At 38.0% G+C, this 13,182-nt stretch overlaps 2 protein-coding genes and 1 long non-coding RNA gene across 3 annotated transcripts in view; 2 read left to right on the top strand and 1 right to left on the bottom strand.

The window, feature by feature from the left end:
* Nucleotides 1–1,158: 1,158 nt before the first annotated feature.
* On the top strand, nt 1,159–8,880 carry LOC121855258 (histone PARylation factor 1-like). The gene is made up of 9 exons (XM_042350143.1): nt 1,159–1,369; nt 1,987–2,146; nt 2,806–2,991; nt 3,215–3,351; nt 3,787–3,932; nt 5,119–5,354; nt 6,508–6,633; nt 6,751–6,878; nt 7,490–8,880. The coding sequence occupies exons 1-9, from the start codon at nt 1,214–1,216 to the stop codon at nt 7,547–7,549; spliced, it is 1,335 nt and encodes a 444-aa protein (XP_042206077.1). The 5' UTR covers nt 1,159–1,213; the 3' UTR covers nt 7,550–8,880.
* A 2,407-nt stretch (nt 8,881–11,287) lies between these two features.
* LOC121855257 overlaps nt 11,288–13,182 on the top strand; it is a 101,757-nt gene continuing 99,862 nt past the window's right edge. Inside the window, exon 1 of the long non-coding RNA XR_006086754.1 lies at nt 11,288–11,422. This is a non-coding gene — a long non-coding RNA (uncharacterized LOC121855257). The remainder of the gene's footprint in view (nt 11,423–13,182) is intronic.
* The window catches only part of LOC121855256, a 73,540-nt gene continuing 73,116 nt past the window's right edge, over nt 12,759–13,182 (bottom strand). The window contains exon 8 of the mRNA XM_042350141.1: nt 12,759–13,025. Coding sequence (XP_042206075.1) covers nt 12,943–13,025 — 83 coding nt within the window. The 3' untranslated portion in view covers nt 12,759–12,942. The remainder of the gene's footprint in view (nt 13,026–13,182) is intronic.

Here is a 13,182-nt window from a genome sequence, read left to right as displayed (position 1 = left end):
AAGGAGGCTATTAGTGGAGAAAAGGTCGCCAGACATGTTTTAGAACCCAGTTAGATTTTCTATATGTGTCAATACCCAGTTAAAGGGTAAGACCAGACTTGACCAACACTGGAGCAGGTTCAGGTACATTCAGGAGCCGGTGCATGCCAATGCCAACAGTGGGTAACAGACGTGACCGATCTCCCAAGGGCTAACGAGCCGATCAGTGGTGAAGAGGATAAAAGAATATACAGTATGTCACTGTGTCAGGGTCTGGTTCAGAACCCAGTTAGAGAAATATGTATGTGTCAAATCCAGTAAGAGAAGAAGTATGTATGTGTACTGTCAGACCCAGTAAGAGGAGAAGTACCGTACCTGATACGATGCAATAGAAGAGCAACTAGTGTACGTTAATATGTCGGTAACCGTACAATAAGACGCTGGAGTAATGCAGTGTTACCAACTACCGCTAAACGCTGGCCACTACTAGTCTCACTGGAAGTTCTTATTCACTTCCTCAATAAGCGAGTGTTTGCTAGTTCAGTATCAAGTTCAAATTGTGTGAAAGTTGTACAATTACAAATAGTTCCTACCTATTGGAGAGTGTTCAGTCAGCTAGGTGTATATGTATAAAGCCTACGTATGTTGTATCATTTATGTAGATCCATATGTATGTATGTATATTCTGTGTATGTGCGTTTACCATTACTTTGCATTGTTATATTGTCCAACACCTGACAAACTACCGTTCCACCCAAACTACCGTCAGGGGAGTAATCCATATCAATTTTGGTAAGGACTGGCGGCTCACCCGTCTGCCCATGCAGTACACGTCTGTCCCGTGCTCTTGCCTCTCTACTGATACTCCAGTAAACTCCAGTGAACTAATTGTCTTACTACTCGTCAATTCCTATCACCTATGATCAGTAACAGAGACGTGACCGATCGCCCAAGTGGCTAATGAGCTGATCAGCGGTAAAGAGGATAAAAGTAAAAATCGCAAAACTTGGGAGTCTTTCCCGAACTTAAGGACTGGCCGAAACCGATCGAAATTGATAAAAGGAAAGTTTTACATATGTTTTGTAAGTGTGAAATAAACGCAGAAACGTATCCACCAAAATATTTGCCCTAGTGCTTGTTATTGAAGAAGCGCTTTATCGGCTGGTGGAGATGGCAACACTTGTTTGGTGTAAACATCATCACTACCGTCCCAAGTTGAAACACTGAGGCAAGGATGGCGGGAGATGGTGAAGAGTGGGACACATACCAACATGACACACGCCTGGCCTGTAAATACGGTAAAAAATGTTATCGAAAAAGTTTGGATCACCTGGACAAGTTCAAACATCCTCCCAAAAGGAAACAAGACGACGACAGTAACCAGAGAGAGGTAATGTGGGGAGCAGAGTTTAAAGGCGAAACCCATTTTGTTTACTAAAAATATCTTATATACATATTTTACATTTAGGCAAGTACAGGCTGCAAAATGTATCTGTACATGCCCCAGTGTTGGTCAGGTCTGGTCTTGAATGAGCTCACACTTGGTGCCGTCACAACACTGGCCACAGAACGGTCCGACTAATTACCCAAATGTAGCCAAATATAGTCGCAATGAAGTCAAATAATGGTCCTACATGAATAAATCGGACTGCTAATCACTTCTCGACGAGTATTTGGTATCAGAATTAGTCGGACCCCTGGCAGAATGTTTCGAGAGTTCACAACTCTTTGGTAAAAAATTTTTTCTTGAAAATTTTCTGAACGTTGGACAACAAAAAAGTATCCAAGCTGCAATTCCTCCACCCATTTCATTCTTTGGGTTTTCTTCCCTAGAAAATTTCCCTGACAATGTTTGGTGAACCTCAAGTTTGGGTAGGTTAAGTTAGGTTACATTAGGTAGATTGGTTAATTTTATGAGCTATGGATTATACTGTACTGTATTCTGTGCCGGTATGTTTTTTATGACATTTTTTAAAATATAATCGATTAAATTCTCCATAATTTCAGGATGAACAGAACCCTCACAAGAAACAGAAAGTAAACTCCAATAAAACATCAGCTCCCAATACTAACCAGAACTCATCAGATACAGAAGACTGTGTAGGGTCCACCAGTGAAGAGGGTCTATGTGAAGCTCCTGCTGCTGATGATGACAAAACTAATAAAGGTTATTACTCTTGAAACCAAGTTGAATAATTATGTTTTTGGTTTTGGTTTTCTAACTCATACACATGTTCAAATACCCCTAAAAAATCAAAATCAAAATACACAAAAAGGTTAAACATAGTGATATGAAGAATGTACTTACCTCTGTTAATGAAGGGGATGCATCTTGTTACTTCATTTCCTTGTCATAAACTTTGTTATCATAGATAGATATAACATAGAAGGCATAGGGATGTGTTATAACATTGGAGATATAGGGATGTGTTCCTGGACCTAAACAGAAGGGAGGGGGGTACAGTAGAAAAACATCATTAAATAACAAACACAAATATGGTTTATATTAATTGATGACCTCATTTCAAAACTTTTTAAATGCTTATATTTCACCTCGAGTCTAAACAATTAGATCCTGGACTGCAGTTCAGACTCAAGGTGTCTGATAGAGTAGCAAAACCTGGGGTGTTGGGAATCTTGAGTTATAATTTAGTTATGGTCAGGGATAATCAATCAGTTACCTCAGGCAGTGTTGATTATGGCATCACAAACATTTCTATGGCACGTAACATTGTCATGAAAGTGTTAATTATAGCTCTTTAGTTATACACTGTTTTTATTGGTCTGATGATGTATGTAACACATTATAATTATACAAATTTGCAGCCACTGATGATACGGATGATGAATTGCCTGCTCCCACATCTGAGGATTTTGATGAAGATATTGAAGTTCCTCCTTCACCAGAAGATGTACGAGACAACATGAAACAGAAGTTTCTCGTGGCAATGCCAGATGATTTCTTTGACTTCTGGGATTGTTGTGTACAACTGAATAAGGAAAAACCAGAAGGTAAGTCATTATAAGTATTGTAGTACAGGTATCATCATTTTGGTCAGCAAACTGTAAGACTTAAAACAAGTTAAATTCTTGAGTTTGCATTACAGTTGGTGCAGATTAACATTTTACCATCATCAGTGTAGCCCAACATCTTATGAGCTGATGTGAGGGATGACTTGATGGATATTCACTATAGTCTCTTATTAGATTAGTCAATTATATTGCTTATTTTCAGAGGCTTTGAGCACAGCTGGTCTGACACTAGTGGGTCCATATGATGTCCTCACTGGGAAGCTGAAGGGTATAAAACCTAGGAAAATATCCACTTATGTCTGTCATTGGCGCTATTTCTACGATCCACCAGAATTCATGGTACTGTATACTGTAAACGATTTTTGTACAGTAGCTGTAGTAAAATTCTCCCCCCAAATTAAAAGTAACTGTTCTATTTGATTTTTTTTTTTTTCAGTAATTGATAAAAGTTTTCGTGATGAATCTTCAGGAATAAAGCCCCTTCTCTTTCTTAGTCGTGTTTCCTCCAGGTACAGGTATACTGTACATACTGTAGATTGAAATTTATGCCCTTGGTAATTCATGTCATGAAATTGTATTATTCCTTCAGCAGTGTCCTTCATATTCTGCTGTCACATCCTAGGGCATATGACTTACACTGTCCTGGTCTAGTACAGCACCATATGACACACTTGTACATTACTTCCATTTCCTCACTGTTTTCTCTGAACATTTTTCATATGAATAAGATTTTACAACCAATTTCTTATACAAGGATATATTTGACACTTACAGACTGTGATCGCTGGTGATGAGAAGGAATACCACATTGGCTATTACCGTGACGACCCCCACGAAATGCCAGGTTTTGCAGGATCTATGTCATCCGTAAAGCGAGGAGTTATTAAGCCACTCGGGGAAAATGTCTTTGCTGCAGTTTGGTAAGTCTTTTATAGTTTACCTGTACAGTACTATAGAATTATTGAAGGAATTGAGATAAATTAAAAGTTGATCTTCTAACCATATGAACACTAGTTAGGTAGAATGAAGGAAGATATTCTCTTTACTTTTTCATCTCCTTTAAGTTTCACATTCTGTGGTCTCTTTACCTGACTTTCACTAAGGGATGCTACTTTTGTCATTTTATCTGACTTAAAGCTGGATGATAGCTACTAAGACTGCCACTTTGTTTATCAAAGTTTATAATATTGTAGTATATGTCATATGGGAATTTTCTTTTTTGGGACTTTAAGGTGTTAATATCACAGAGGTTTGTTAAAACCAGTTGTTGTCAGAATTTCCTCTTCAGCTTGAATGAGAAATGGCTTCCATTATATTTTACTGTTTATGGTACTCTTTAAATTTCTTGTTTAAATATCCAAAGTGAAAGTTTCAACAAATTAAGAGTGAAATCTACTATACAGTGATGAATGAATTACAAGCACTGCAGTGTAATGATGTATCATTGAGAGACTTTGACTGCTGTCATCAAGGCCATTACTGAAGTCAATGTGGGGTTGTGACATACAGTAAAGCATTTCTAGAAGGACTACAGCCCTTACTTCTGTACTATTGTGTTTTTGATTATTCAAGGGTCATTAATTCCCACAGGTTACTCGAATTTTTCAGTTGTGAACCCAGATCCTTCATCAACATGTAAAGTAGTACCTTTATATAAAATTTGAACTAAATCCATTTTATGACCCCGCGTTCCGAATGCCTCGGTAATAAGGTCAGGCAAATTTTTTACATCGAACGGCATTTTTTTTGGGGGGGGGGGGAATGGAAACTAACGTGTTTATAGTAAATAGTAAAGATATTCTATATTTTTAAGAAAATATATATAAAGGTGATTTAAAACTTACCGGAACAACAAAATTACCCTTTTTTAAATATTCTAAATATTGTACAGTACTGCCTGTTCTTGCTGTACTTACCAAAGAGATGCTGTGTATATTGTAATTCTGTTATAAACTCACTTGTGGATGACCTTCATCTGTTACATCAAGGTCAGGGGTTACAGAGGTGGTGTTGAGATTTGGTGTTTGGTTATGAAAATTAAATTAATATTGTGAGTGTGTAACATATATCCTACAATATGACCCCTCTCATTGGTGATCCATTCAGCTCACACCTGCGGGAGAAGGTGAAGGAAGAGAACCCTTTCAAGAAAACTTCACTCCAGAAATTATACAGCGAAGTTGAGTCATTTGCCAAGAAGAAAAATCACTCCCTGGAGGCAGAAACAAAAGGCATGAAACAAAGAAAAAAAGCTGTTGTTGCTAAAACCTTTCATGGAGCTGGCATCGTTGTTCCTTTAGATGAAGATGATAATGGATACAGAGAAGTTCCAGAAACAAATGGTAAATTTATTATATTTGTTGTCATTTACATAGCTAAATGCTTATCTCCCAAATTGATATTAGAATGGCACTTGTTAAGTCTTTACAAATGAGTCTACAGTTCTGTCGGTTAAAATGTCTGTATATTTATAGCTTATGTAGCTACCTCTCAGGCGACACACACTGTGGTATGAAGGCTACAAGGTCTGAGGGGCTCCAACAAATGACTGGCAATAAAAATAAAACAATGCCTAAGAGAGCTAACTTATTCAGAAAATATTCCCATGTTTGTAAATCCTTTCTGACTGAAACCATAGGACCCTAAAGAGTATTTTGTGGAGCATCAGTCACCACTAAGTCTGGAAGATTGAGAGGCTGACCACTGTATGTACTGTACTGTATTAACATGTATGTTCTGCAGTTGGCATGAACCAATAGTATGTGTATTTTTCAGTTTACAATTTAGTTGTCAGGAATAAGCAGTGTTGTAATAGACTTTGGGGATGAGGTTATCCTACAGTCTTGAGGACTGTACTGTACTATGTACTTTAATTCTAGAACATGAATGTATTATTGAAGTACAGATGTTGACACCTTGAGGAAGTGATATATGTTGAATTACGTTGGACATAAATCCATTAATAACTGGATTAAGTTAATTCTTACGTGTAGGAATCTTGTGCATTACTGTCGGTCATTGAACCTGAACTTTTTTTTTCATATTTCATAACTTTTTTTTTCATCAATAATTAGCTTACTAGCCATTCAGAAGGTTAGTCCATTCAGTATTAGTACGGAAGGAAGCCAGAGTCCAGGTAGTGAGGGTTACACTTGAAAATGCCCTTCTCATGTGTGTTCAGGTCGAGCAAGACTCAAACCCTTGTCATATTGGTGAGAGATACATGTGTTACCCCAGTACCGCCAACTTTGAGCTGCTAACTAGAATTTTATTTATGGTGCTTCCTACAAATTTCAATCTCCCCCTTACTCCTGGGATCATAACCGGAGTGAGGGTTGGGGTACTAAGGTCAGTTCACTCTGGACTGTGAAATATTCCCTTAACCTCCTCCCCTTTCTGGCCATAGACCTGAACTATTATTTTTTTAAAGGGAGAAAGAGTTTTTGGTATATTCTATATTATCATTGTCTTGCTTATCATCCATTCCTATTACAGCCTCATTGAGGAAGATGTTCCAGAAGGTCATTGATGCCAAAACTGACAAGCAGAGAGGGCAACACTTTGATGATGTGCAAGAAATAATAACCAATGTACAGTTTGCTAATGATGAGGGAGATCCTGGTAAGTGTATGGAACTTACTTGTAATGAATGTCTATCTATCTATCATAAATAAGTCATTTTAATACCTTGTACAGTGTTCCCCCAAAATAGTGATCAGTGTAACTTTATATCCACAGGTATGGGACTCGAGTTTGGGCTTGACATGTTTATGTTCGGCCATGAAGAATTTCACAAGCCTCTTTACCATGTCCTAAGTTTAGCATATGAAATTTTGGGAAGAAAACCTTACATTGACATATTGCAGGTAAGTGTCAACATATGAAGCTTCCTATGATATAAGTACAGTATAGCTGTGTCTTACCTTAGGAGTAGGAGTACTTTATTGGGGTCTTCTCTTTCACACCCTTTTCCATTTTATTGCTGGATGACCAGAACTAAAATCAAGTTGCTGCTTTCTCTCAAAATTCTGTCTTGTACATCGTATTGTTGCTCTCCTGTCATGCAGATACTTTCTATTTCCTTGGTGTACATGCACACACTTCAAAGGGTATCTTTGCAGTTTTGTGTTAGACAATATGACATGATAGACCAAGGATTTTGACAACAGGAGTCAGTGTTCATTTTGAAATTCACCGGACCCCTCCGAAATGATACTCTCTGGAGTGTGTGTACATCCCCCTCTCTACTAGTGCATCCTTCCATCCCTTTCTCACTTGCCATCTGCCACAGCACTTTCCTAAATGTACAGTACAGTAGTTCTGACAGACTGCAGGTTTTCAATACTGCATACAGTACAAGTATTGTAAATCATTGGCAGCTATGGGGTATACAGTGTAGAGGTTGAATTTTTTCTTGTTATAGAGAAATTGTAAGATAATATATTTTTCCGTTTTTAATTATTCCATATTATTACAGGCTCATCTGAAGAACAGACGACGAGGAACTAATTTAAGCATCTTGGAGATAGTTGAATAGATGTAGATGTCTTTGGTCCCCCTTTCTTTGCCTCCAAGTGAGCACTTATACAACTGGCACTAGTTACAATGATTTAACTGCATTAAAGGTTAGCACCATTACCTGTGGGCATTAAAATCACTAGGGTACAGTTGTGGACATAAAGAATGCAGCCGGCAGGGAGGGAGGGAGCTGGTCTATGGGAAGGTAGGGGTAGGTGGACACTTGGTATGTTGCATATTGGTGGCAATTAAAAGTGTGATTTTCTTTCCACACCACAAATTTATTTTTTTCGTTTGATTATAAGGTAGGAGCAGCTTCCCTCTCTGCTGAATTCTTTTTGTCCACAATTGCCCATATAGAGTATGTACTGTAAAGTTGGCCTGTCTAACTGTTGAACAAAAGGTTATCATGTTCTTAGTTGAGGTTTTGGTGGTTTGAATGTGTAGTGAGTCCCTGTACTGTATATTGTTTTTTTAAATTATGTATTAATTCTAAGTTATAATGTTTTTGTTGAATATGCCCATTTGTTAAAAAGTGGCTTGCATTATTAGTTATTTGTTAAAAAAAAAAATGGGTATTAATTTTCGTAGTTGGGTCATGTTCATCCCTTTATATTTGGTGATAAAATTTACTTAAAATTTTTGTTTGTTTTCGAGTGTCACTCACTTTGAGGTGAAGAATTGTGTGTAAAAAAAAAATAATGTGGCAAGTTTCCTTGGTGAAGTTGATGACTGGCCATCTGGTTACTGAAACTAAATAACAATAGGTTTGTTTTCAACTTGAATTGGCATCTGGTGCCTTGACAGATGGAATATAGTTCCTGGGAACTCAGGACTTGTTCAGCATGCCATTTCACTTGATTTTATTTTTTATCATTAATGATTACATTATTAGTGTAATGAAAAATCTGTGGAAATATAATTTAGTATTGTTTTACACCTTAGAACTTAATTATGCACCTGTAAATCACATTAATTAATAGGAGCGTAGTAGCAGCATGTAGTGTTAGCAGTAGGATTACTGGTAAACAAATTGTTGGAATGCTTGTGATATTCAAATAAAAAAATCTGTGAAGTAGTTTTAAAGGGAGAATTAAAGCAGTGTAATGTTTTTCACTACACAATACACTGTACTGTATTGTATGAATATGTACACCTCTGAACAAAATAGTTGAATGACATAACGTGACTAAACTCTGGTCACTGCCTCGTAGACAGTCAACTTGTGCCATATTCACTACTTACTGTGTTACCAAATTGACAGTACATCTTTGTACAAATACAAATCATTATAGGTGAACAGTAAAGAATTACCTCTTACTTTGCTTCAATAAATGTATTGATACTTTACATTTTAGACACTTAATTACCTCCAGAGATTCGAAGCCTTTCAATGAGGTATTTGTGTACTGACCCAGACTATGTCAGATAAAAGTACTCCACATTATATCTGTGTCCACAGTCTAGGGTCATCACACCAATCTTCAGTCATATAAGGATCAGGTGTACAGACATCATCAATGCCAAGCTTTTCTGTTTACCTCCAAAATAAATTGTAGACCAGTCAGCCATTATGGGAAAGAGAGAGAGAGAGAGAGAGAGATGATCCAGACTGCCGTGTTTGGCCCACCGCCCACAGTTCCTGAACGGATGACGTGAATGTTTACATCTGTGAAACGATCCTATAGACAAGTAAAGGCACATTTTTGTCATCCCAGTGATTAAGAACTTCTTGATTGTTCCCTGAGGCTGACTAAAACATTCTTAATCAAGATGGTCTCGCCTTAAATCGGTGGAGAATTATAAACATACAAGGCAGTGGAGCGAGTACAGTACCAGCTGAGCAGTTCCTGTATTAGTCATAATTACATCAGAATTCTTAGACCACATTCAAGCAGAGTGTTTAAATACTTCCACACTTAGATAACTGCTATAGCATCATTGTCATCTCCTGTGTTAAGAAGAATCGACATTGCTAAGATCTTGTGAAAGGTAGTTTGCAAGCACTAATGGACTAAAGTTTATTTGAATGTTAAAAAGCATAAATTTAATTCTGCTTGTGATAGCCAGAAATTTTTACTTTTTTATCTGGATTTCCAGGGTTAGATCTTGACAGTTAAGCACAATATTCAAGTATACTGTAGAACTACCCATTTTCATTTAATAGGTGATTAAACATTTTCAATTAACAAAACATTTTTGCCTTACACGGATTATGGAAACTGAAATTAAACACAGGTAAAGTTCAATAGAAAGTTATTACAAACAAGACATAGATACAGTAATGCCTTTGGGTACCTTAAGGGTTAATCATCAGCAAAGAAAGAACATAGGTACTGTACTTTGAACTTTAATTCCAATTTCATTTGAAACAAAGAAAAAATTGACTGCTTGTTTAAAATACCCGGTATGTAAATATTACTTAAATAAATTTTTATAGCTACTACAGTACTTGGTAAATCACAGTACTGTACTGTACTGAGCTTGTTAGGGTAGATAGTTTACTAACCACTTGTGTACTGGGTCCCCGATGTGCTGAAAAAAAATGTGGCATTTGCCAAATAAAATATTAACTGGAACTTCAGTAGAATCCAAAATACCATGAAAAGGTAATTTCTTTTAAAACAAATTAAGCTTACAATTCTTTACTACTCTCAGAAAGAGTTCATGCGAAAAGAAATACTGTACTGTACAGTACGTTCGACCGTTCGTACTATTCAACTACACCCATACAAATGGATGGTATTTAAAGAATGACAATTATCATTCACTTGTGAAAAAATACTGTACCCATATAAAGGAGATCTTGTTTTAGAACCTATAAATATCATTCAGCTAAAATAAAAGTAACCACACATCTGTATTCTGTGATAGGAACTACATTTAACCAAACAAGGTCTAGACATTGTTGTGAAAACATGAGTATCATACATGACTGTCTCCCCCATCACTTGTTTTGGACGGGCTGTATTGGGTCATCCACATATACTGTTCATTCCATATTGGTTCTGAACCACAGCTGTCCAACCGAGGTCAGTAACTGGCTTGAACATAACAAAAACTCAAAACTAGCCTGTTTCTTTTCTGATGTACGGTATGAAAAACGAAGTATCGCGCTAAGTACTTTGTAAAAAAATAAAAATAAAAAAACCTTACCGAACCTACATTTACTGCATAGTAGTCACAAAGGTATTTGACCTGAAGAGGGGTGCAAGTATTCAGTATTTGGAGTACAGTACTGTATATATATATATTATTTTTCCGAGTAGTTTGCATCGCTTAGAGAATGCTTGAGGGTGACTGAACTAGGTAACTTATCGTGTAAGATAGTTTGACAGTTCGGTGGTTATGGCCGCGTGCAGCCCACACCACTGTGACGTCACTCCATCTAGTTTTGATTGGCTGGTTCAGGGAAGGAAAATTAGTTGATTCTTCCATCATCCAGGGGAAGGATGCTACCTACATCTACTCCCGTGTTATACTGATCATCCATAATTACGAAGGTGGAAAACTTACTTGAAAATTAATTACCATCCTAGAAATATGGATGTAGTACAGGTTTTGCTATTCGCAAAATATATAGTGATCAAAACTAGACCCGTTATCTTGACAAGTTATTATTTTCATTAACAAACGCCTCACGGACATATTCATACAGTAGATGATAATATTACGTGACAACATGACTTGTATACTTTTACAATCTTAAGTTTTCATAATTAAATGGTATATTTAATAAATCGCTGCTGGTATTGTAGATGATGGTGGCTGGTCCTGCACTGCTGTACCTAGGAAGATAACTCCCAAATTGAGTACACAAGAGGAATTTAGCATCAAGTAATACTCGACTGTACACTCCTACTTGTATACTCTACTCCTTGACAGCATTAATGTAAGTACTGACAACTTATTTACCTTTTGAGTGCCTATAATCTTAATTTAAATCGCTCTTTGCCCTTCTATAGCATAAACTTAACACATAATTGAAGTTCTAATCTCTCGTGGTATGTGAGGTGTTTAAGTGCCATCACCAGTTTGGTAATCCTCCTTTGGACGTTCTCAATCAATTGTCAGTCTTTAGCAAACTTCAGGCACCAAACAGACTGCCCCAGAATGCGAGTATTACAAGTTGGGGAGCACCTTACCTTTGAAAAGCTTTATTAGAGACGGACGATCAAAGTATAGTACACACACCCACATTGAGAGGAAAATGACTCCAGGATTTGAACATTCTTTTCATCTTTATTTGTAGAAACATACAAAGAGCGAGTGAACTAACTACTGCAACCATGCTACATATATTTGGTTAGCTCACGAGCACACACATGTTAGTTACGGTGTGGGTTCACTACCCAGCAAAACTCCTCCGGTTTATTGAAATACAGCAAACTCCTACTGCGCTGTGAACTGAACACACCAAACTTCTCCAGTGTTGTAACCATACGACACCCAACATTTACCTGTCCAGTGGTGTTTGATGATAATGGTAATGACAGTATTGGTGATAATGATGGCAACATTGATGGTTGTAGTGGTGATGATGGTTGTAGTGGTGATGATGGTGGTATGTGGTGATGGCTGTAATGATAGTATTGCTTAGTGATGAATGATGGCGATTGTTGATTAGGGTGGTGTTGGAGATGGTGGTGATAGTGTCTTTGATTATGGTGTTGATGATGGTGATAATATTGCAAGTCATGGTAGTGATAGTTTTGATGATTGTAGTGTTGGAGATGTCGATAGTGGTAATAGTAGTAGTGTTGGTGATGATGGTACTGGACTACTGGTGATTAGTGTTAGTGATTCTCCTAATACTTGTGACGAGGATGATGATAATAGTGAGGATAGTCAATAACAATACTACTTTTCACTTGAGTAAACATCCTCCACCACTCTCTCCATCCTCCAACACTCCCTCCATCCTCCACCACTCTCTCCATCCTCCAACACTCCCTCCATCCCTCTCCACCACTCTCCATCCTCCACAACTCCCTCCATCCCTCTCCACCACTCCCTCCATCCCTCTCCACCACTCCCTCCATCCCTCTCCACCACTTCCTCCATTCCTCTCCACCACTCCTTCCATACCCCTTCACCACTCCCTCCATCCCCCTTCACCACTCCCTCCATCCCTCTCCAACACTCCATCCTCCACCACTCCCTCTCCCCACAACTCCCTCCACCCCTCTCCAACACTCCCTCCATCCTCCACCACTCCCTCCCTCCATCACTTTAAACACCGTATCTTATCCCCAACTTAACCCTCTTTAGGCTCTCTCGGTCACTTGATTCTACCTCCATTCTCGACCCTGCCTTTGAATGCAACTCAGGCTTCGAATCTAACTGTGGCTGCGGTTTGGTTCTACTGCTGAAGGAGATGCCGTAGTAGGTGAGACCGAGGGATGGGTGGCCTCAAGTACCCAGTAGATGGAGAAATAGCAGGAGTAGTAGTAGTAGCGGCTGCATCCCCCTTACTACTGAAGACCATTCCGCTCCTGTAGCAGTAATAAGCGAGGCATGATGTAGCTTGTGCGTTAAATGGAGTGTGTGTGGGGGGGGGGGTATTCATTATCATTATTAGTATGAGTGTTATTTTATTACTATTATTATTAGTAGTAGCATTTTTTGTTTATTTTGATTTTCTGTTTTATT

This window comes from Homarus americanus, unplaced genomic scaffold (genome assembly GCF_018991925.1).
Source record: "Homarus americanus isolate GMGI-L3 unplaced genomic scaffold, GMGI_Hamer_2.0 scaffold24430, whole genome shotgun sequence".
NCBI lineage: Eukaryota > Metazoa > Arthropoda > Malacostraca > Decapoda > Nephropidae > Homarus > Homarus americanus.
The sequence above is the reverse complement of the archived record's forward strand: the minus strand, read 5'-3'. Positions and strand labels throughout refer to the sequence as shown.